At 47.7% G+C, this 24709-nt stretch overlaps 1 protein-coding gene across 1 annotated transcript; it reads right to left on the bottom strand.

Annotated features, from left to right (window-relative positions):
* Positions 1-751: 751 nt before the first annotated feature.
* HGD (homogentisate 1,2-dioxygenase) lies at positions 752-24291 on the bottom strand. Its single transcript, XM_036385418.1, has 14 exons — positions 24277-24291; positions 19010-19081; positions 16048-16136; positions 14272-14377; positions 12046-12105; positions 11482-11573; positions 10867-10901; positions 9650-9729; positions 9419-9518; positions 6965-7089; positions 6297-6401; positions 5029-5155; positions 1535-1716; positions 752-945 (listed from the first exon to the last, which is right to left on the bottom strand). Exons 1-14 carry the CDS (start codon positions 24289-24291, stop codon positions 814-816), a joined length of 1320 nt encoding a protein of 439 aa, XP_036241311.1. The 3' UTR covers positions 752-813.
* Between the last annotated feature and the right edge of the window lie 418 nt (positions 24292-24709).

Genomic DNA, 24709 nt, shown 5'->3' with positions numbered 1-24709 from the left:
CAGCTGGGGGTGAGGCTTGTGTACTCCAATCAATGTTGAGGTCTCCCATGGTGTCTGCAGTTTAGCTTTTTTCCAGGTACCTTCCCAGGAACAAATGCTTGGACTAGCCAGAGAAGCCCTTTCACATTTGCTATGCTGTAGATTAGCACAGAACTAGGGAGAGAATTTGTCAAGTGCTGACAAACAAGTCGATACTGCAGGATGGCCAGTGTGGAATAGAAACTTTCCCTCACTTAGCAGTGAAGTGCTTTGGGTTCTCCAACCTTTATCATTTGTGGTCTACTTTTCTGACAACCAAGTCTTTCCTTGGCAGCCCTCCATGGATGAGCAGGTTGAAGTGGCTTGCTCTGATAGTGGGCTTAGGCCTGCTAGAGCCTTCAGCTCTGTTTATAAAGCTCTTCCCATACAGACAGCTTACAATGCTTTATCACTCCCTAGCTTCTCACACTGGGTTGTATTTTCAGGAGGCCCTGTGAATGGGAGCTAGCTGGCATCTCATGTCCACACAAGGTGCAGCTTTCACACCAGCTCCATGTGGTGAGAGCCACACAACTATTTCAGTTTCAACATGTCACCAGGAAAGCTTTAATTGGATACTTGAAAGTTAAGAGTAATGATGGATGTTACTGCATTTCCCATGTTACTTAGGGATGTAGGTTTTTGTGGCTCAGTGGCTGGTGGAAGTGCCGTTCTGTGCTGGAGCATTCTGCACTGCCCGAGTTGACTGTGCCATCACACATAGGTATGCTGGATTTCCATGAATGCCTTTCCATGAGTGCCTTCACTCATGTTGCGTGCAGCAAGCGCTTCCCTTTACTTGCATTTAGGGTTGAAATGGCTTTTCAGAGGTTCCCAGCACTTGTAGTAGTTTTTATCTAGGCGATTTGAGGTCTGGAGGCCCCATTTCGTGACAGCAAGGCTGAGGGATGATTCAAACATGAAGGCCTGTTGGGAAGAGGAAAGGTAGGTTAGGGTAAAAGGAAAATTTTAAATCCAGGCAAGGTGTCTGCTCTACCACAAACAGGATTTGTGTACATGGTCCAGTATTTCCAGGTTCTCTCTTCAGCCTGACCAACTTGGGGAGAATACTCTTCAGATCTGTCAATGCAATACTGGAATTAGTCTCAGGAGTGACTTTGGACTCCCTGCCTGCCTAGGAAAGCCAGGTTGTTCCAAAAGCTCTAGTTCAAGGTCTGTTGATGATCATCATTAGATCTTAGGGGGTAGAGACAGGAGGACAGTCAGGGTGTTTGCTTCTTTGCCCATAGGCTAAGACAAAAATGAAATTCCCAGCTTCCTGCTCAGGCAGCAGTACACGTGGGTAGATGATCAAAGCTGCCTGGCACTGGATGTCTCCAGGGGAGGTCCTGGGAGCTGAGCAGTGCTCATTGGTAAGGGAGCTGAATGCTGCAGCAGTTGGGTCCAAGTACTTTTCCAGCTTGCCAGCAAGAAGTGACAGTACTAGGCTTTAGTTTAAAAGTGGGCACTATGCCATGCTCTACTCCAACTCTTATGAGCTCCCTTGCCTCCTTACCATGGTCCCGTCTGCGACCCGCTCTGGCTCCAGCTTGGCCTTGCTCGCCTTCTCAAAGCAGTCAGCATCTGGCCCATGAGGGGTCATCATGCTGTGCAAGCTGCCGCCTCCCGGCTGGAAACCTTCCTCCTTTGCTTCATAGTGGCCTTTGATGAGCCCCATGAACTCACTCATACAGTTCCCTGCAGGAGGCAAAGAGGAAAGGCTGCAAAGAACGGTGCTTGGGAGGGATCACAGACAGGCTGTGAGCTCCTTGAAACCCATGAGCTAAGCTGGGCCAAGCAGAGGGTGGAGTGGAAGTTTCTAGACAGGGTATCATGATGGGGACATCAGGGATCCTGCAGGCAATGCTTGTAAAATTGTACAGGATTTTACTTCCTGAATTCAGAAACAGAGCTCCCTGATGAAGGATGTTCATTAGAAATTACCTTAATGAAGGGGCTTCCATCATCAATCCCTAAATGATGTTGGTAGACCTGTGCTTTTCCTGCCATCTTGAGCTGTGTTAGTAACACACCTGCATAAGGACTGCATGGCGTAACCTGATTTTGCAGACTGGGATGAGGGATTGTGAGGCATTGGAAAGGAAGTTCTGTATAATCATCCCTGTGTTACAGACACAATATACCTGATCAACAGTCTTATGAGAGAGTTTGCTCTGCTGTCCCAGGTTATAAGCAGGAAATTATTTTGATAATCCTCTTCTACCACCTCTAGTACAGTCAGGCACTTCACTACCTTATGCTTTTAATTCATGCATTATCTGCCTATTTCTCTACATCCACTGTATGCCCAAAGACAAGGAGCCAAATTCTGTCCTTCCCTGAGGAAGAATAACTTCCAGTAGACCCTCTGAAACCACTAGAGTAACATACCACTAACTTAGGCAAGGATGGTTATATCTAATTGTTCAGTACTTACTGAGTTATGCTCCCTGTGAGGAAACTATTTAACACTGTCATCCAAGCTTTCAGCTTTCCTACACCTGATGTGACTAAATAATATGGCAACTTTCTGCTCAGCAGTTAGTTTTTGCAAAACCAGGACATGCTTCCCTAGCTATTTTATATATAGCCCTTTTTAACCACTAGTTCAATCTTTGTTAAGGACAATCCAGAGTCTGAAATGTTTAACAGCAAAACTAATTTAGCTCAAAGCAGGGTTGGCCTATATATATATGCAAACATTCATTAATTTTCATTCCAAGTTGTCAGTGTCTCATGTAGGACTGGATAGTTACAAGATTTTCATTGAACCTGTTCATGTACTGCACTTGACGCATTTAAACTGCAGTACAGACCCTGAGAGCTGGATGGCCAATTCGTCTGCAACAGAAATTTTAATATCTCTGAGGAAGACTGGGCAGGCAAGTAGGAAACCAGCCTGGAACTTAGGAGATGAGCAGAGTCCAGTCTCTTTTTCACTTGCAAATTTCATATGTGAACCCAAACAACGTACGTGTACCTCCCTTCCCTGTTACTTAAATAGTGTTGTCTACATGCAGGATGTTGTGAAGTAAAAATCTCTTAGTGGCCAGTAGGTATTAAGGACCCACCACCATGAGAATCACATAAACACTGTCTCAGACAGAATTTATATATGCCCCTGGTATAAAAAGTGTATCAGAGATTTTCAGTCAAGGTTCAGAAGTACTTAGGAGTAATTCACAGCCTCTAAGGATGTAAATGCAGCCAGGAGAAGTCAGTATTTACAAGCTGTACAACCCCCTTAGTATGTGAAATTGTTATGGTGTCTAAGAGGAATACTTTTGAAACACCATTGCTATACTTGGAACAAAGTTAATGAAATATAACTCCTGAGTGCATCAAAATTCTCTGAACACAGGCTTTCCACTGCACCTGAGGAGAGGAGGCAACAAAGGATTTCTGGCAAGCAAAATAAGCCTCTGGTGAAATACTTGGAGAGAAGGGAGTTCAGCAGAACTGAACTTGTTGGAACTTCTACCCCAGAGTTGCTCAGTCCTGCTATTCCTCTCTTAATGCAACAACAATCTTGTCACAGCACTAGTTGCAGAAGGAATTAACATGTGCAGTGTCTTGATAGTTGACAATCACAATGTCTGCCTTACTCACTCAATCTTTTCCTCTCCATGGCTGGGGTAGAGCAGACAACCAACCTACTCATCATGAATTTAGTGCTCCAGCTTATGGCATAGGTGCTGTGGTCAAGTGAGTAGCTATGGCAGTCACAGCTGTCCTCATGGGTGCTCAATAGAAGGAGAGCTCTTTCTGCCTTTTAGCACAGAAGAAGCAAAGTTGAACAACTTCATATTTGTTATGGCTCACATTGCATCTGTGTAAAATTAGCACAGCTCTGCTGATGAGCAATAACTTCATTGTAGTTAACCAGCAGTGTGTCTCACCTCTAGGGTCTAGGAAAAGTGTCTTGGCACTATCCTAGTCAGTCAGGAGATGTGTTTGCCTGTCACCCTCATTATTGCAAATGAAAGCAGAATGACAGGGCAGGACTTTGCCTGTGGGATTTACTCAGATGACTGCAGAGCTGCCTGCTATGTTTGCAAGTGCCACTAATTCTGCTGGCCTCCAAAATGCTTGGAAGAAATTTAAGTGGCAAAAGGAACTGGCTGTTAAACTGTGGTTAGTAAGCGTGCAGAAATCCTCTCAGCACTTCAAAGTGACCACAGCATGGTCACCTGATATCTTCTGGGATGGAGCCTGTTAGCTGTTGATGTAAGGGGTGCTGGATGCCCGCACTTTCCCCCTCAATCTCACAGAGAAGGATGTCTCATCCTCTCCCTGGAAAGGCAGTCCCATGTCAGGAATTGGATTTCTACCATGTATTCAATGCAAAATGTTGCCATGCTCTGCCAAGACGAAGCCAAAAAATTGCCAAAAAGAAACCAGGTCTGCAGATGGCAACCAAATCAAAAAAATATCAACCAACTCCCTGCCTGAGAAACCAATTCCTCATCACTGGCTTCTTAAATGTGAGCAATACCTCCATCACTGTGCAGGAGGTGAAGAAGGGCTGTGGAGAGCCAATTCCCTCCTTTGCTGTAACTCTGATCTCACCATACAAGTGCCAGCTCTACACCCCTCTGGGCTTCTCACCGCTTGTAATATGATATTTCCCTTTCTCCTGTTCTTTATCTATGTACTCTAATGAGATATTAAGTGATTCATGGCTGGCTGGCAGGACAGTATCTGACTCATTTGTACAATGCCAAGTTCAATATGCACCCAAGCTCTCTGGGAGCCCCTCAAGTACAGATACATACACCTATGCAGAAGCAATGGCCCATCACTCTGAGTTTTTGTGAGATGCTTTAAAAAGGAACATCTTTGGATTTGTCCATTTTCCAGGGAGGACTGACTGACTCCAAGAAGCTGACTAACTGAGCCAAGGACAACAAACCAGACTGCTGCTTCCCTGTGCATGCTCTCAAACAAATGGGGACTTGTTTCTTTCCTGCAGCGCTGGGCTCAGGCCCAGCCGGGGCAGCACAGACGTACGGTGGTAGTAGGGGGGGCGGAAGGTGTTGTTGGCCACCCCCCAGCGTGGGGGGAATATGACAAAGTCAGCGAGTGCCACGCCAGCACGGGTCGTCTTGGCTGTCAGGACAGTGAAGATGGAAGGATCCTGGAAAAAAGCAAAGCAAAAAAAATGAAATGGAGCAGGGCTCAGAGCTGTCTGCTCAGGTCACCCGGGTGGTAAAGCTGACTGATACAGCCTCTCCCTTGCCTAAACGCTTTTGTCACCTGCACCTGATAGTGTGGATGAGATGTGGCCCTGGGGGACAGCACTCAATTCCATGCTGTACAGGGAGGACAAGAAATGGGTCTGGATGGTTCTTCCTTTGAACAGCTTAGACAATCCTTCCCATCCTGGCCCTCGTAGCTGGCAGCATAGATGAGGAGGGTGGACAACACTGCAAGATGAGGTACTGCAATTCCAGGAGCAGACTCCAACAGTCCTACCACAAAACCACCCCTTTTCCTTAGCCAGTTCTGGAGGACAGGAACATCCTGCTAGAGGCATTTAGCCTCATGGCCCTCTTAGTTTACAAATGGAGAAGAAATTGCAGAGAAATTGGGGCTTGTTGAAATCTCTAATCCAGTAAAATGATTTTCTGGGCTTTGATCCCAAACCTGTCCTTCCCCTGGCGGATTTTTCTGGAGTTTTAAACAATACTTTCTGTTGGTTTTCTCACTAGAAATGCTCCAGTCTCCCTTGCACACCCATTTGCATTGCTGTGGGCATCTCTCCCACTGGACTGGTTTCTTTTTTAGATGAGTTGCTTACATTAGTTTTGGCCTTAGTTATTTTCCATAAAATCTAGAAATTATTGCAATAAAAGCTGCCAGCCCTTCAAAATGAAATTCAGTGCTGGACTCAGAGGAACCAGAGGAAGGTGCCTGTCCAATAGCAAGAAATAAATCAAGGCAAGAATTTGAAGCAACGGTGTTTTTGCTGAGTTGCACAGTGTATGTTGGCATCAGTATTCATTCCTCCTCCAGGGCTCAGAAATTCTATGCTAAGCTGCACAGAGCTGTTTAAGAAGCTGATCAACCTCCAGTTATGTCTTTGTACCACAAAAAAGGATGTCTTCTCCTATGAAATCTTGGTTTGGACCCACGGAAAGCAGCACAAAAGATTTCACACTGTTTCTTAAAGCACAACATATTTTCTAAGAGGCACAGAGCCCCTGGAGCTCAGGGTGGGTTTGGGTGGTATGGTAGCCACAAAATTTTGTTTTGCCTTGCCCAGTTCCAGAACTTACCGCGTGGTCAAAAGCAACAGCATTAATGACCATGAATTTTTCCAGGTGGTATTTGTATGGTGTGTAGTTCCCATGCCAAGCTACAACATTGTAGGGGGAGTAATCCTAGCAAAGCAAAGAGATAGAGGATTACCACATACAGCCTCCCACCATGCTGCACACGTGCAGGATGCTGCTCTTTCCCAAGTGAAAAGTGGGCTTAGTACTGATTAGAGGTACACTGGCAGCTCTTTAAGCACAGCCCAGTGTTGTGAGGATGAGGTTTTCCTTAGCATTTCTTCTTGGTGAACCTCAGCCTTCCCTCTGGGGTTTGATCTCTTAGAGCTTTTGAGTGTTCAGGCAGTGTTTGGGCAAGGCCAGCTGCAACACCAGCTCTGGTAAGGAAACTCTGGATTTTGACAGTGGCACTAGCTCCTTATTTCTGTGTTGTCAGTATAAACCTATGGAGGCAAAGACCACTGTTGAGTTTTTGGACAACCAAGTCTTCACACAAACTGAGGATCCTCAGCTGGGAAAATGAATGACCCAAGAAGACGGGCTCAGTTCTGCTCCACATAAGTGAGCAGGACCTTGTGAGATGACATCCCTTCTACTGAGCTGCATATCCCAGGCCATGCACTGGCAGTCACTGCCCTTCAGTGTTACCTGTTCTCCCAGGGCCTCCTCACCTGCTGGGCTGCAAACAGCTTGCCCTGGTACTTGCTGATCACTGTGTAGCCCCCTGGCACCTGGCGGTCCTCGTACCACGCCACAGGCACCAAGAAGTCACGTGGGTTGGCCAGGCCATTGGCTCCTGGGAAAGAAGGACGAAAGGTGACAAAGCTCTTTGGGCAATCTGCTAGGGAAGTGAGAGGCTAGTACGATTTCCTGGCTTTGTGGGTGCCTTTCTGTGTTATGAGTGACCCAACTGCTTCTTGGCCCACCATGAAACCTGAAATAGTTGTTTACTTCTTGTGCTCCTATGAGTAGGTGATTGTAATTCATCCTAGCATTCAAGTCCGTGCTCCCTTTGTGACTAAGAGTGGTCCCACCAGTTGCCTTCTGAATAAGATTAGTACGTCATCCTCAATTAAAGGCATGTAACAACCAGGAATTAAGTGAAAAATGGAGGATGTATTGCTCTCTGTTCCTGGACATCCTGCTGACAGGATGCTTAGCCATGCAGAAGTTACGAGGCGTGTCACGAGAGGGCCAAATGCATTTCTGAATGCTAACAAAGAGAGCAATAAAATAGTGATACCTACAGACTCAGGGCATACTGAGGGGTTGCTTAATGTGAAGAGTGCATTTTCAAAGTGCAAAGCACCATATGGGTGCTGGAGCATTCTTCTCCTCGTTAGTATTATTGTTACAAAGTGGTTTTGAATTTCTTGGATAAAAATGCAGACATTACTACCTGCTGCTAAGGTTTAACAGTCACTGCTTTTCTCCAGCTGTCACTTTTTTCAAGTGAAAAGTGAAGTTAAAATAAAGTAAGACTGAAATACAAAGGATCTTGGTCTCTGAGGGGAAGGCGGGTAGATGGTGAGAAGAGGAGCTCTTATAATTACCACCTCCTGAAAAGGTTTACAGGCAAGTGCAGACTTTTTCTTTTCTCCAGAAAGTAAGCCTTATAATAGGTTCCTGCCTTCTGAAGACAAAAAAAAACCCCAAAAAACCCCAAACCAAAATCCAAAAGAAAGTCTAACTGTGTCTGAAAAACTAGCTAATGGGAAAACTTATTACAAACAGGCTGGGCAACCATATCAATAATCCAGTGGAGCAGGCACAGATAAGTGGGGGATGGCAGAAAGCTGCAGCTGACTAAAAGGCAAGCTGCTGAAAAAACACTGTAGGCTCCATGTGGAAAATTATGTGCCCAGAATGTCACACAGAAGAGATGCTCAAGTGGGGTTCCACTGAACAGCTGCAGATTGGGTTGGTTCTCCACTGAAAGAAGGACCAGCTTCACTTTCACCATGGCTGTGAGATACAAATGCCCCTGAATGCAGATGTGCCACACCAAGCTTGTTACTGATTGATAATACCAGTTAATTTACTTACTACCATTTAATTTACTAGATGACATGGCTTGTCATCTAGATCACACTGAGAGCTAAAAATATCTAATGGGGAAAAAAACCCCAATCCAACCTAAAACTAAACAACCAACCCCAAAACACCAGTCTGAAAGTGGAGAACTGTTGGCTCTGGTTTTGTAGTTATTTTAGCTGTTAAAAGAGGAGTTTCACTTCCCTTCCCTGGGACAATCTTAGTAGAAGCAACCAGGAGGTGTTTTTCTCAGCAAGAAAAATTTGGAGACCAGTACCCAAGGGATGAGGAAGGTGACATAACCTGAGCTGAGCACTGCCAGAAAGCTGGGCAGCAGGCCTTCAGATGCTGTGTCCCCTTGCAATATCTTTGTCATGGCAGCAAGAGGCTGTGCCTTCAGGATCTGTGACTCTGCACAGAGCAGGAGGCATCTGGCACAGAGGATCTGTGATTTCTGAGAGCTAGACCTGCACTCAGTGAAAGCAGATCCTCCCCAGATCCACCACACGGGGATGTGAATGTCTTGCCTGTCCAAGTCCTGTGCTGCTCATTTTATTGGTTTCTAATTCTCCAGGGGAAGCAGTTTCTGACACTAAAGCACTCTAGAGATCCAAGGTTCCTCTGTTAACAGAAGCAGGGGGGGAAAAACCACTTGATTAAATCTAAAATGGGCCTTCAGGAATATGTCATTTTCAGTTGCCTCTGAAATCTGCCCTTTCTTTTACCAGGAAAATTCTCTCCTAGCACTCCAATTTATGCCATTTCTGTAAGTATGAGGCATCAGTGGTGATGGCCTCTTGGGTTTCTTTTGGTAGGAGCAGCTTCAGAGCCAGCAGATGGGGACACGCTGACCAGAACTGAAAAGATAACAAGAGGAAAGAGGGTGGGGGATAAATGATCCCTTCAGTGGCAGGGGAATCTCTGGACGACTAGTGTGTCACATTTTTTTGGGCTATTCTGGGAAATAACAGTGCTGGAATGAAAAGCATCTTTGTGAAGGAGCATGTGCATGGGAGGATGTGATGGATTTGGGCTGGTACTTCATGCCTGTCCCTATGGAATTCACTGTAGGCGTAACAGGAGATCATTACCAATGGGTCCCAGGTCAGGCAGCTCGAAGTGTGCCCCATACACCTCCAGGATGTAGCCTCTGGTCTCCCCAAACACCTCTACACTGAAACGCATTCCTTGCTGGAAAATAAAGAAAGATACTAAGATCCTCCCAGGACTTTGCTGACAAACCATCAGCAGCTGAGTGCAGGAGTTGGCTTGCTCCAACCTCTGGCTCTGAGCTCTGAATGCAAGGTGCATTCAGCCCTTACCTGGATGACACAGATTTCATTGGGCTCCACTAGCATCTTCCCAAACTCAGTTGTGATGAGCAGTTTTCCTTGCTGGGGCACTGTGGAAGCAAAATGCAGGCAGAAGAGCTGAAGTAGCGTGGTGACTGCCACCTTCTCTCTCCCTGTCAGAGCACCCAGGCTCCAAGGAAGAGCAATGGGCCCTTCTTGGCACAGCTACAAAGGGAGTCTGGGCTCCCAAGCAGACTCTTGCAGCAGAGAGCCCTGCACTGAGGTGAAGCTTCCTGATCAGCTCCATCATGCCCATGTCACAGAAGCTACTTGTATGAGCCAAAACTTCGTGGCCCCTTGGTGTAAGGTTTGCACCACAGTCCAAATAAATGGGATTTGATACATTTGGGTCCATACCTCTCTGTCTCACAGTCTTCATACAAAACAGTGCACGTACCCATCTTTGTCAGGACTGTGGCAGTGTGAGATGTCTGGGAATAGCTGCTTCCTGAGGGTAGAAGCAATACTCTGCTAACATCTGCATTGTTTTCCATGACTTTTCTGGCACAGGAGAGCTCGCTTTTTGACTTGAAAAACTAGCAGATTTACAAAACCTGCCCTGGCACTTTTACTTCACAGTAGTGAGGGAGGTGAGTGAGAACAATTTAATAGCTATTTGATGGAACAAATGTTCCTGTTGGTGTCCCGAAGGCATTCCTGTTCCTCACTCAAGAAAGATACAAGCAAATATCTGCCTTCTGATACCACTCAGAATATTTTTCAGCATGTGTGGACTTTATGTGTCAACCTCCACGCTCACTGTGGCAGTCTGGTTGCCTGAGGCTGGCACAGCATGGGAGCTAAGCTGCCGTGCCAAATAATATTGGGCTAAAGCAACAAAGGCATCCAACTGTAAGTTGTTCTGAAATCCTGAGGTTTATGATTTCCAGAAAACCTCTGCCTGTGGCGTGTCTAATACCAGTCTGGGGAGCCCTGGGAAATGGTCCCTGAGCACCATGGCGAGGAAGCTGGGCCACTGCTCAAAAAGCTGAGGTCTGGCACAGGAGCAGTGCAACTCGCCCAGCTTTAGCCAAGCTGGTGCCAGAACACCAAATCTACATGACATGGGGGTGAAGCCAACCCTCTCCTCCAAATCTTGGCCCCAGGCTCTGGAAGAACAGAGGCAGGCAGGTGGTAGCCCAGGTAGAACCACCTGGAGGAAAAAAGAAGCCAAAGCATCAACTCACCTATCAGGAAGTCACCATCGGAATTATAAAGGCATCTAAAGAAAAAGGGAAACAGTAAGGTTAAGGTGCTATAAACCCCATGCATTTGTGCACACCACAGCCACAGCTGGGAGACTGACATGGCAGAGTTTCACAAATTCACAGGATATTCTGATTTGGAAGGGACCCACAAGGATCATCAAATCCAACGCTTAAGTAAATGGCCCAGCCTGGAAGCAGGATGTTCTCTGACCTCTGCCAGGTCCCTGCCTTTTTACTCATGGGCACATCAGCTATTGTAAGCTGGGGAGTGGGGCTGATTTCCCCCCTGAGCCATTGCAGGGAGCAGCAGTGCCTGCTGCATGTGTGTTGAATTCTGAGGAGCAGCTAGAGGACCTAAATCCAAGACACTTCCTCTTGCTGCACCCCTATGTCCAGCTGCCTACTTCTCTTGGTGGTTCCTCACCCACTCCTCCAGTGTTTGGCCACAGAGCACAACCCACTGTGGACATGGAGAACACGTTTGCCTGTGCACACAGGAACACAGGACATACAGGGATGCTGGGAGCTGGACTCCAGTGGGTGGCAGACAGACAGCCTGGAGCAGCCTGAGCCACCAGCACAGCAGGCACTGACCTGTCAGTCATGGAGGTGTTGCAGACAAAAATATGGACGGCGATGCCATTGCGTCCTCTGGGCTCACCAGCACCACACAGGGTGTGCAGTCCCTGCAGGCAAACCCGAGGCACCAGGAGTGAGCAGAAGGCACGGGAGCAGGGGCAGCCCTCTTTCCTCCCCTCACCCCACCCTCTTGCTGGGTCTCACCTCCTCTCTCACTTCCCACACTGCCACCAGCCTTTCTCTGTGTGGCCTTTTGCCAAATGCGTTGGATTCTTTTTAATATAATAAGGGTTTCTTAAAATCCATGTAAGCTGGTGTTTTCCAGCCAAGGGTCCGGGGAAAACTGAGGGCTGGAGCTTTTTTCTTTCTTAAGAGTTCCTTGAAAGTCAATGAAAAAAATCAAGCCCACTGCCAGTTGCTTGAAATCTGCAATCCTCTCCCCTCCCATAGATGCTCTGCAAGCCCAGTGGTTTCAAAACTGCCAATATTACCCCAGTTCTGAGCATCTTGTGTGCCCTGCCACCCCCTGAGGGGAAACAGAGATGGAGGATGCCCAGGTGCCCTGGTTCCCCAACTTACGCTCACAAAGTCCATCTTATTCTGAGGGGCTTTGGGAATCTCAAAAGGTTTCCATCGCAGCTAGATTGCAGCAAATGAAAAACAAGAAGGAGGTGCCAGTGATCAGAACACAAATGGTGGTAATTCAAAAGAAAGTAGACCCCTGTCCTCCCCCCTGCTTCTCCTTGCTGAGGTAGCTCTCTCTTTCCTCTCTTTCCTCTCTCCTCGTTGCCTTGATCATCTGGTTTCCAAGTGGTTTTGTTGTTGCTGTGGTTTTTTTAATCTAAAAATATTATTTGGGGGGCTTTTAAAATTTTTAATCATCATTTTGTAAAGTAATTGGCAGGCCTGTGTAGTGCCAAGGTCAAAAAATCCTATTTAAAATCTGTCTCTATTAATAACAACACTTTTGAGAGTAAAGAAATTAAGATAAGCCAGCTTTCCACAGTCAAATTGCTATGGTCCTGTGCTCCATGCTAAATGATTCAGTCCTTCTGTGACCCAAACATGACATTTTTTTTTGCTCCACCTCATTTTCCCCACATCCAAAGCAGAAATAACTCTGCCTGCATGAGCAGGAGCCATGAGCAGCACTAATTACTTCTTGCAAAGGCTATCGAGGTGCTCAGGCAGAAAGTACCCAAGGCAGAAAGTGCCAGAGGAGTCCAAAATATTTGTTGGATTTGAATCCACCTGCATCCTCTCACAAGAAGTTCCACAGTTTATATTTGTCTGGAGCTTTTTTGTTTGGTTGGTTTGTTTTCGTTTGGTTGGTTTTTTACTGTGACATTTGTTATTGATATTTGTTTTTTCCCTGCCTATCAATCATAGCTTCCCTTTGTAATCTCTGTTCCAGTCTGGAGAGCTTTCTTCTGTTTCAGCATTTCTTGCTTAGATGCCACCCCATATTTTTTCATCACGTTTGACTCCTTTTCAGTTTTGTCATCTTTTATAATTCTGCCATCGTCCTTGGGTAATTTTAAAGGGTCATTTTCCCCATTGACTTCAATGGACTTTGCATAAGGTGCCTCCATATGGCATCTTTTAGATGGATGAGAATTGCTGAAGCTCCTTAAGTACCTGGGTGAAACACAAAGCATTTCAGGGAAGAGTAGATGCTGTCCAGCAAACTGAACCTTGTCTCTGGCTTTGCTTCAGAGAGGATAAGAAGGAAAGCAGGAAGGTGGCTCCCACTTACTGCCAGGAAATAACTCTTCTGGGTTTGATGGTTGCCATTGAAAGTGGCAAGAGAGGGAGTGGGCAGGAGCTTTGCTGCTGTTTCCTTAGACAAAAAAAGTACTACACATAAATGGTTTCACATGCTTGAGAGCTGGGCATCTTGGAATTACTGTAATCATAAATTATCATAAAGGTGCTAAAGGACATCAAGGATGGATGAGGTGATAACAGAAGTCATTGGAGCTTTATCTGGGAAGGAGCACCAAAGGCATGTAAATATGAGCCTGTCACTGCTCCTTGGTCAATGGCTGGAAAACATATTCCAGCAGAACCGGGAAATTATTTAGACAAATGGTGAGGCTGCCGGGAGGCTGGAAATTAGCTAATCATGATGCATCAAAGGGCAAACCCTGAGAGAAGTGAAAACCAATGACCATGAGATGATGCTGAGAGGAGAACGGCAACAGATTAGCAAAACCAAATGTTCTGGGGCTGGCAGGGAAGAAATCATGATTAAAGACAATGGCAAGGCTGCAACAGAGGAAGACAAATGCTATCTCTCTGTTTGACTCTCCAGAATGAAGCGAGATTTCCCACGAGGGCAGCAGAGAAATGGGCTGGCAGCCAGCAGCCTCTCCAAAAGCACAGGGAAGGACAGGATGGATGGCAGAGACATGCAGCTGCTCTGCTGGCTGAGCTGGGGCACGAGAATTTCATGGGGGACACTGAAGGAGAAGAGAGAGCAGATTAAAAGGTGGCCAGCAGGAGCCCCCAGGGGAGATGCCAGGAAGCACAGATCTAATCCTGTGGCACTGTAGCCCTGCTGGGAAGAAGGACAAGGATCTGTCAAGATGGGAAGCAACAAGCATGGAGGGCTGTCCTTCCTTGGGTGACCGTGGGGAGGAACAATGGACAGGTGGCAAACAAGACCCTGCTTTTGAATTGGTCAGACACCCAGGACCCCATGGCTCCCTCAGACCTCTTGCAACTCAGTGCCTTTGCACTTCTTGTTAGTTTGACATTTGACTGAACTCCTGGCAGGACCAGGGCTCCTTCCAGCATGGTTACCTGGTTGGGGTCAGGCTCAATTTCATCCCAGTCGTGTGTCAAGTGGCCCTCCTCGAGAGGTTTGAAGGGTTTGTGGCAGACTGAAGGCAGGATTCGATACAGCCAGCTACAAACAAGGAAAACACCTGAATTAGCCTGGGGAAGAGGTTAAACCCTCTGGGTGGCTGCTGGCTGATTGAGCTCCTAGAATAATATTTACATGGGTGGCAACTGGAACAAGAGGTTTATTAAATATCAAATTAGTAATATTAATATTAGGATTACATAGCAAACAACAGCTCACAGCGAGAGGTTTCCAGAGAGATGGCTTTTATTATGGGCTCTAAATACAAACATGTCCTGCTTTATATAAGTAAATGCCTATGTGTATTTATGTGTAATTACTTACATCTACATTACCACATATGCATATAAAAAATAAAGATACAGCTTTTTCTGTTGCTGAAATACAGCAATCTCACAGTTGGAAAAAGAATCTTGTTTAAAAGAGCTATAAAGCAGCTCAGACAAGGCAGGGATGAGCAGTGTCCAATGGAAAGAACAGAGGAGCTCTCTGGAGACAGCCTGTATCTGAATTTGGATGCATTACAAAAAGTAGCATCCCTTGCTTGGCCATGCCCATGCAGCAAAGGCCAGAGTTTTATGTGATGTTTCCTGCTGCTGTAGGAGGTCCCCTATGCCTCTGTCTCTGCCTGGGACTGTCACTCTCCTTCCTTGCAGCCTGCAGGGGCTGTGGGCCCTGCCAGCACTGCCACTCCAGCATCCACACACCCTGCATGCTGCAGCCAAGCCCAAAGCCCAAAGCTGGGCTTTCAGTCAGGTGAGAGAGCAGAGGTGATCAGAAAAGCCTGAGCTAGGCAGGGCAGCCCATGCTTTTGATGTGCTAACAGTGGTGGTTGCAGTTTGGGCAAGTGGGAGAGGGGAGGAGGGAGCTCTCCCTTGAGAGCTTGAAAAATTCCATCAAGGACAACTTCGTGCAGCAAACAATGATTCATCCCTTTCCCACGCACACTGAGAGCTGGCACCAGCCTGGAGAGCAGAGGCATCTCAGATGATGCATTTGCCTTTCATTTGAACAAGCAGCAAAAGGGACAGAAGAGCCACAGTGGGAGAAGCATAAAGAGACACCCATCTTCTGCAATCTGGTTATGGCTGGAGCATGACAGCCGGGACAGAGCTCTGGGAAGCTTGCTGCTGGCTGGAACAAGCTGTTCCCAGCACTGCTGAGGTGTTAGAGATCATGCTGGGTCCTGGCACTTTTCTGAGGCCCTGGGCAGCCCCAAAATGGGAACAGACTGATCTAGCAGCTCACTGGCCCCAACCAGTGTACAGGAACATCCCTTAGGAGGAAAGAACCTTTCTCAGAGGCTTGGCTTTGACACTGTGCATCATCGATTGCTCACCAGGGCCAGGGGTGATCTTTACTAAGAAGCAACAGGGCTGAAACCCTGAGGTTGTTTCACACAGCACACATAACCCATTCAGGACTCCATAGTCCCTCTGAACATCCCCCTCCCTCCTCATCTTGCTCAGAAAAACACTTTATTTCCCACCCCAACCACTCCTTGCTCAGCATTTTTTTAACCCACTTTCCCCACCAAAGCCTTTCCTCTCCTCACCCGTGGTCTTCTGTCCTTGGCCCTTTCCCAGAGCACAGCAGAGGTTTTTTACCTTTCTGGGCTTTCAGAAAGCAGTGCTGGCACCGAGGCAGCCTCTCCATTGCTCCCCAGAGCTCACCCCAGTGCCACATCCCCCCCAGTGCCGGGGTCACAGTACCTTCTCCTGTTGGTGGCCCGGGGGCAGGTGAAGGCAGAGCCCGAGAGCTGCTCCGCGTACAGACCGTAGGGACACACCTGGGGGTTGTTCTGCAGGGGGGACAAGGAAAAAGAAGGAGTGAGAGGCAGTGGCATGGAACTTGGCTCTGAAGCCTCCAGCAGAGCACTGAGCTGGGCACCCTGATGCTGTAGGGTGCTGTGCTCTCCTGAGGCTGTGCTTCACCTCCAGTACTTGTGTGTTCTTGCTCCTCTGAGGCACCAGCCAGACCCCAAACACCATTCCCACACACCACAGAAGTGCCCTAGGGAGTCAGCACAGCCACTGAGGCTGCAATAGAGTAAGCTGCAAGGGGCAGTGCTGCACAGGGTTAGAAACAGGGAATTATCAGGGAAAAGGAAATAATTCCCAGTGAATACAGACTGAAAAGCACACTGGTGTTGAGCACAAACTTTTCTCAGATCAAATGTTCAGAGGGGTTACCCCAGAGCATCATGTCTGGCTGCCTTTCCAAAAGGCTAATCAAGACACAGAGGCTGAATGCACTGAATCCTCCCTTCTCCTGCCCTCTGCCTACAGAGCCAGTGCTCAGAGCAGGCATTTTGGTGTCTTACTGCTTCCTCCTGACAGTGCTGCTTGCTGCCCAAAAGCATCAGTGACCCGTGTAGGAGCCTTTGCTTTCCTGCAGGGTTTCTGCACAGTGAGAGTCCTCCTTTGGAGTACAAAGGGGGCATTTCCCCCTTTGCAGAGCCGTGGGTACAACTAGCACAGGTTTTAGCAACCCTTATGAGTCCTTAAGTGGAGGACAGATTCCTCCTTTTCAGGGAACAGAAACTAAGCATTTTGATCTAAGTAGGCCACCATCTATTTGTTTGAGATCAGCAAGAAGCAAAGACATCCAAGAACTGCAGGGAACACCCCAGTGGGACAGTCGTACACCATTTGCTATCCCATCTCCCTCCTGCAAGGTCTACTATAGCATACTGTATCCTGCTGCTGAGCAGAGCAGCCATCCATACAGCATCAAACCCTGCCCTGAGAGGTGCGCAGAGGGGAGAGCTAAAGCTCTCTGAGTGTGTGTAGCATCCAGCCCTCCAGCTCCATCTTGTCAGTACGGGTATGCAGTGAAGCAGGGGGATCAATAACCCTTGGAATTTTTAACTTAGCCAGCACTACTGCAGATGCCAGTCTTATAAATACTGCATCAGAGAAAGGATCCGCTCCTGGGACTGAAAATCTTTTTTGTCTAACTTGTTTTCAGATTTTTCTATTAACTCTTTTGATACAGAGTCCACACTCTGTCCCGATGAGAGCACCTCAGCCAGGAGCTGGAGGAGTCTGCTCTGCAAAGTGGTGCTGCTGTGGAAATCCTCAAAGAGCACAGCAGCTACATCCCACTGCCTTTTCAGCACTCACTATTATTGATCTGCCAGTTTTAAGTGCCTCTATCTTACCTTTTTTCTAGCCAGCCTCAGTAACAAGACACTGCACCAGCCAAACTACCAGCCTGAACCAGCACAGCAGTTTGTCTTTCTTGTGAGGCACACCATGGGCTGCCATGCAGACCTAGGGGACATTTGCATTTACCATGTCCCTGTGTTGTGTGTTCGTGTCCTCAGTGGCACAAACATGCAAAATATCAGAACTGGGAAAATCCAGGAAACTCACGAAAAGCAAAAGTTGAAAAGGTCTCCATTTGACCTTAATTCTACTGGCCTCTCTGCATAGATGGGGAAGGGGAGCACCAAGGGATGTAACAGGCAATTAGAAATTAATTGGTAATGAATTAGAATTAATTGGTAATTAATCCTAGAATGGTTTGGATTGGAAGGGACCCTAAACCAACCTGCCATGGACAGGGTCACTTCCCACTTGACCATGCTGTTTAAAGCCCCATCCAACCTGATCTACAACGTTTTCAGGGATGGGCAATCCACAGCTTCTCTGGACAATCTGTGCCAGTGTTGCACCATTCTCATAGCAAAGAATTTCTTCTTAATATCTAATCTAAGCCTGTCTTCTTTTGGGTTAAAGCCATTCTCCCTTGTCCTATCCACTACATGCCCTTGTGAAAAGTCCCCCTGCAGATCTCTTGTAGCCCCATTTGGGTACTGGAAGGTGCTATGAAATCTCCCAGGAGCTTTCCCTTCTCCAGACTGAACAGCCCCAACTCTCTAAGCCTGTCTTCATAGCAGATGCGCTGCCATCCAAGTCCCAAGATTACAGGGGACCCAAGGGAAGCCACAGGCAGTCTCAGAGAGTGTGCTGGTGTAAAGGAGACCAGCACAAAGGGAGCTGAGAGAGGTTTAATTCTTCAGGGGCTCATTCTCACCTTTGGGCACCAAGAGGAGAGCACCACATGGGTTGCAATGCCTTCCCTTAAAACAGAATGACCCCATATCATTTATTTGCATCAAACATGTTCAGAAGTTACTTTTAAAAATGAATCTGTCAGTTTATTACTACAGGTATTTATTCATGTCCCCTCCCTACAAAGAAGTTTCTCCCTTGCCAAAGACTTGTATGTCAGCTTCATTGAACCCCATTGCTACAGAAGGTGTGAAATCTGCCTCTCCTGCATGAGCATATCTCTCTGCCAATCTTCAAAGTTCTGCTCTGGTTTAATCCAGAGCTGGTGGCTTCCTTCTCAGTGTGGCTGAGCCACTTGTATTTTTTTTCCTTTAGGAAAAAAACCCTGTGGCTGAGCAGAGGTAATTTAGGCAGGTCTTAACACCAAGGTGAAACTTGGAAGCTCACAAATAACTTAAAAATAGAAAGTATTAATGGAAATATTTCGTTCTGAATTCTGCCAGAATCTTATTATTCCAGTCTTGTATAAAGAAGACTCCCGGAAATTTTTATGGTGGCAGAGAGAAAGGAAACATGCTTAGATGAAAAGAAGCCAAAGGATTAGATATTCACTCAAGACTGCATTTTGATAAAGCACTTCAAAAAACCTCAGTACCTGTCCCTCTGGTAAAGCTCCTGGACAGCGTGGATCCTCAGAAGCATGTTCATTCCCAAATCCCGACATGTACTGTAAAATAAACCACACAGCTCATCACTGTTTTGAAAACACAATCAAAACCTCTCCCAACCACCCACCCATTGCTTTCCCATGCATTTTTCCAGGCTCTTTGTATGCATTGAGACTTTCTCAAGTGATCTGCTTGCATGTTGCCACAGACCATTTTCACGACTCCTGGATTTGCTTCATTAGCTAACCGTGTGCTGGGCTGGGAAGCACAGACAGGAATTGCTCTCCTAAGACTGCACAGCATTCTGCTCCATAAAGGTACTTGAGAAATTACCCAAATATCACATATACTGTCAGACTCAAGGACAACAGGGTGATGGATAGGAAGAACTGTGCATCAACATTATGGATGTATGCTAGCACCATTCACATTCAATCTGACTTTGCTTCAATCATGGCTGTTCCAAAATCTCCAGAATGCCTTGCAAATTTGTTCACTGGGTCCTCAGATTCTTAGAGAATTAACCTGGGAATCATTTGGTTGGCATGCCTTGTGATAAATCCCTATGCTCAAAGAAAAGGTCAGGATGTAGAAGGGATGAGGGATGAAGGGAAACACAGCCAAGTTAAACTGTGTCACTGATCTGTCCTAAAAAAGCGTTGTCCTGTTGGGCATGAACTGTCCACCATGGTAGTAAGCAAGAATTAATCCATTACTGGATGATTGTCGGGGTCTCTAGAGCAGTGAATTCCCAAGAGACCCACAGATGGAACAGACATGGCCAGCTGTCACGGTCTGAGCATGGCTAAAAGCCACAGGATAGAGTGGGTGCAGATCCTGGCTTTGCAGCATGGGGAAAAGCCCTGCAGAAAGCCTGAGACACATAAGGGAAGCAGAATAACAGAGACCTTGGCTTTGCACTGTCAGAAATGTAAACACATTCCCTTCAGATGCTACAGGAAGCCACAGAGCAGCTCTGTTGAACTCTGTGTGAACGCAGAGGTGTTTCTTGGCAGCGACTGGCGGTTCAGCCCCGTGGCCTGGGAGGGAGTTAAATATTAATGCTGCCCTCTAACAACTGCAGGAGTAGCGGGGCTGCTCATCAGCCTTCAGACAGCAGTGCCAGGATGGCAAAGCCCAGGAGCCCTCAGGCTTGGCTGCCACACATCCTGGCTGTCCCCAGCACTGAGCAGCCCTGGCAGGCACAGGGACCTTCCTCAGTGAGGTATGGCCCCCCGGGAGGCACAGGTCTCAGATTAAAATGGACAGACCTGGTTACAGAAGCCCCTACAACCTGGTTTATTTTATATATAGCATTACAGTCCCTGGATTATTCCCCCCAGGGGTGCTCAACTTGGGCAATTTGCAGCCTCCTTATAATTTTCCCAGTGTAGGAGACACTCAGAGAGCAAGCCTGAAACCTCCTGAGCAATCATGTGTTTTCCTCAGGCTCCTTTCAGCGACCTGTAAGAGAAGACCATTCCCAGGGGGCCCAGGCTGGCTGGAAGCCCTCCTCAGCCTGAACCTGAAAACATCCTGGCTTCCCTCGGTTCAGGGAGGATATATCTCTCGTCTTGTAAATGAATATACATGGTTAGGAGCTGCTCTCCGCTGGGTTCTGCAAGAAGCATATTGATATGCAAAGCAGTAGGTCACCTAAGCAGCCTTGGCAAATGTATTGTATTGGAACATTCCCCCCGCCCCGTTTTTCTGCCCCCCTCCCTTCTTTTGAGCGGAAATGCAGCAACATCTGATGGGACTGCAGCAGTTCCAGAATTAACTGAGACTTCCACACTGCATCCTCCTTTACCTCCTTTACAGAGGTTGTCCGAGCATTCGCCTTCGGGGCAGCCCTGGTGAAAAGGGGAAAAAAGAGGGAAGAGGACGAAGAGGGAACAAGCTGATTTTCTGCAAGCACAGCCAGCAAGATTTGACAGGCTCTGCTGAATGCTGATGGAGGGCTGGGAGGGGACAGCCACCCTCCGAAGAGGGTTCGTGTACCTGGCAAGCATCGTGTGCTCCCTGGCAGCCGCTGCCACACTGCTGGGGCGAGGGGGAAAGGAGGCACAGAGATTTTGTTGTGACAAATCCGTCCCTTGTCCTTCAGGCTAAAAAGCTGGAGACCTGCACATCTGAACTGTCTATCCACATCCCCAAAAGTCCTCTGCTTGCTGGGCCAGAGGGAAGAAAGAAAACCAACTCGGCAGCAAGAAGCTGCTCTGTGCCCGCGCTGGTGCTGCAGCGCACAGCGATGCCGGGGGCACTTCCCACTGGGCTGGGAGAGATGCTGGGATGCAGAGCTGCTGCTTTCCCCAGCTGCACCAGGGGCTGCAGGGGGTGGCACTGCCCCACTGCCTCTGGAGTGGCAGCAGAAGCTGCTGCATCATTGTTTGGTCAAATAAATTCTTTCTTGCCAAGAAAAAAAAAAAAAAAGGAGAATTCTCAGGTAACTGCATCGAGGGCTGAAAAAAAGACATTGGCAGGACTGCAGCCACTGGAGGGGAGACGCCTTGCTGGTGATTTATCACCCTGAGCGTGGCTCCAAGATTCTTGCCTAGAGATTGGATGTGGCTTTTCTTATTCCGTTTCATTTTCTCTTTCCCTGTGGCATACCTCAGAGAAGCTTCTCTCCTCTACATGCCCATAGGGAGTTGGTGTCAAACATTATCTGGGCTCCCAAAAAGCTGTGCCACATGTGCTCCCTGCATGCCTTGGAATCATCATGCGCCAGGGCTCTGGGGCACCATGCAGGGACCCTGCTGATACAGGCTGGGTGGGAGCAGTGGTGAAGGGGCCAGGCACATCACAGCCTTTCTCCCTTCCAACCCTCCAAGCCTGTGACATGTAGCCAAAAGCATTATTCTTAGTATTTATTATTTATTATTTATCTACCTCCCACCTCTCATTTCCCAGTTTGTGTTGCACAAGGTGCCCCCAAGCCAAGGGAAATGATCTCTTTCTGCCTGCCCAGTGGCAGACCATCCTTCCTGGGCTGAAAAATCTGTGAAAATAGAACCCAACCGTTCTCTGTGAAGTGGTACCATGACTTGAGTCCCAGAGCACTTTCCCCTACATGTCTGCTTGCCCTCTACATTTCCTAGGTAAGTTATAGAAATCTCCAGGCTGGGTAGGTTGATGGGCACTATTGTAATTGAGCAGCTGGTTTCTCTGTTACACAAAATAGTCTCTGTGGTTCTTTGTTTTCAGCCCTGCTTTTAACTACTGTTGTTATTTTGTTCAAGATCCTGTAGATTTTTATGCCAACAGGACCTTAGGTATTCATCTGACTCCACTTTGGTTTTTGTTTTGTAGTTTTTCGATAAAATGAGAGAGATAAAAGCCCAGCACAGCATAAAAAATTCAGCGTAGCTCATTGATTGGAATAACTGGGATGTAAAGCAGAGTGCTCGCAATGGGTGTCATGCTCTGACCTATAAACCATAACCTTTTGTTCTCCAGATTAGACAGCAGGCATGGGAAAAATGCATTTGAAGTCTGAACACATAGTCTGCAAAGTAATTAAGACCCTTCTTCAAACACTGCATAATATATTTCTCTATCAGCTCCTGCTGCAGGACACAGGGAAACAACATTCCTCTCTCAACAAGAAACATGGCACTTTTTATCAGCTCAGTCCAGTCAGCCCTGGAGTGTTTAACACAAATGCAGAAACATTGACATGAGCATCTGGGGCAATGAGCAGAGCAGGTCTGTCACCCTCTGTGTGGGGCTCCACAGCCTCCTGGCAGGCTGAAGCCAAAGCACACAAACCAGAGCTCTGCCACAAACCAGAGCTCTGCCCTGGTGCTGCAGGGCCAATATCTCCAGAAGAAACTGCCACCTCCCCTGACATTTCAACATCCCTGTGCTCCAAAAGTGCTGGAGATGGTCCAGGGCCAGACCTTTCCTGAAAGGACCTGCTCAGCTCTAGGCTGGGACATGACACTCTGCAGACAGCAGGAGAGAGGGATGGATGCCAGGGAGTGGAGAAGAAGGGTAAACCAACAGTTTTGGAGGAGAGTTGCCAAGAGAGGGTGAAGCAGGTGAGGTGATGACAGGGTGGGGGCACGTGTGATGTCCCAAAGAGGAGCTGCTGGCAGAGCAGCCTGTTCCCATGAGCAGCTCCAGGCAGACCCACACTCAGCCTGCAGCCACAGCCACAATGGCCAACAAGGTGTTAGGGCTGCGAGGAGTGAGGCAAAAATGGACATGGAAGATGCAGTCACAGCCATGACATGAATCAGCTGGATCCTCATCTGGAATGGTGCAGGGACAAGGCTGCCCTGCTGCTGAAAGAGGATGGTGAGGGCTGGGAAGTGTCATGGACAGGCAGGGAAGAAGCATGGTGAAATCCTACTGTTTGAGGAGACAGGACTCCTCAGAGGGGAATGAGCACTGTAAGAGCACTGTGTAAAATAATGAGCATTATTTTAGAGAAGGTGGGGAAGGAGCACACTCATGTATCTCCAGAACTAGAAACAGGCTTAGTAACAATAACATCCCAAAAGTCCAGGGAGAAATTTGATGATGCTACACAAGTTCCTGAGACTCACCATGTCCTGGGGTGAGGCCTTGCCACTCCTGCGTGCTGCAGCAGCTCATGCACCCCAGTGGCCCTGGGGCAGCTGGGCCCCCACGACAGTGGTGAGGTACTGATGAGATTCAGGGTTGCAAGACTCGTGTTCCTGTGCTTGAGCCACAAACCTGCCCTATCACACCCTTCTCACAGAGCTCCCCTGTGCTCTGGCAAATGGTGCAAGGAAAGCTCCCGCCAGCTGCTCTGCTGGGGCTTGAAGAGGTGGGCATGGCCACAGCCTGACTGCTCCAGGGTGCCCTGCAAGGGGTACTGAGGAACAGCCCTGAATGGAGCCGCTCCCCGGGCCTGCCAGGGAAGATGGCGGCCAGGATTGCAACATCTGGGCAGATGTTGCCAGCCAGATTTCATAGGCTGAGGGGGAAACACCCCCTGGCACACAGGACAGGAGGAGGGGCACATGCCGAGCATGGGGAAAGGACAACTCCCACCATGAAGAGGTCCTGACCAAGAATGATTTCCAAAGGAGCGAAGAGGGAGAGAAATGCTTATTTATAGATTAAACACAGCAAAATACTTCATCCCAAGAAAGCTTTAAAAACACACCTTGACACACAAAAGAGGGGCACAATAAAATGAAACAGCTCCAAAAAATTAATGTGAGCAGAGAAAGGGTTTCTACAGCCAGCACTGGTGGGTTCTAGGCACCTAACCTCTTACCTGCAGGCCCGTCATCCTCCTCCTGGTTATCCTCCTCCTGGAGCAGACACAAACCCCGAGCGGGTATCTGGCCAAAGCAGCCTGGCAAGCAAAGCCTGCTCACTGACCAACTGAGCTGGGCTGGAGGCAGGCTGACAGTGCTGGGAGTGAGAAAGTCCAAGGGAATTTTCAACCTGTTTGCTCAGCCCAGTCTGTGTTTAACCAAACGCCCTTCTCTGCAGAACCAACCCCAGGATCGATCTGAACAAACAAGGGGTGAGGGGGACTGGGTTTCCTCATTGCCCCTGTACCCCCTTGGATGTTAAAAAAGGGTCAGAGCTCCCACACATGGGGAGGGGGAAAGAACAAGGTGTTTAGAACCAAGAAAAGCCATTCTGTAACTGTTTTATAAACTTCTTTTGTAAATTGTACCTCTAGCAATTTTCAGACACAA

Source organism: Molothrus ater, chromosome 2, assembly GCF_012460135.2.
Source record: "Molothrus ater isolate BHLD 08-10-18 breed brown headed cowbird chromosome 2, BPBGC_Mater_1.1, whole genome shotgun sequence".
Lineage (NCBI taxonomy): Eukaryota > Metazoa > Chordata > Aves > Passeriformes > Icteridae > Molothrus > Molothrus ater.
The sequence above is the reverse complement of the archived record's forward strand: the minus strand, read 5'-3'. Positions and strand labels throughout refer to the sequence as shown.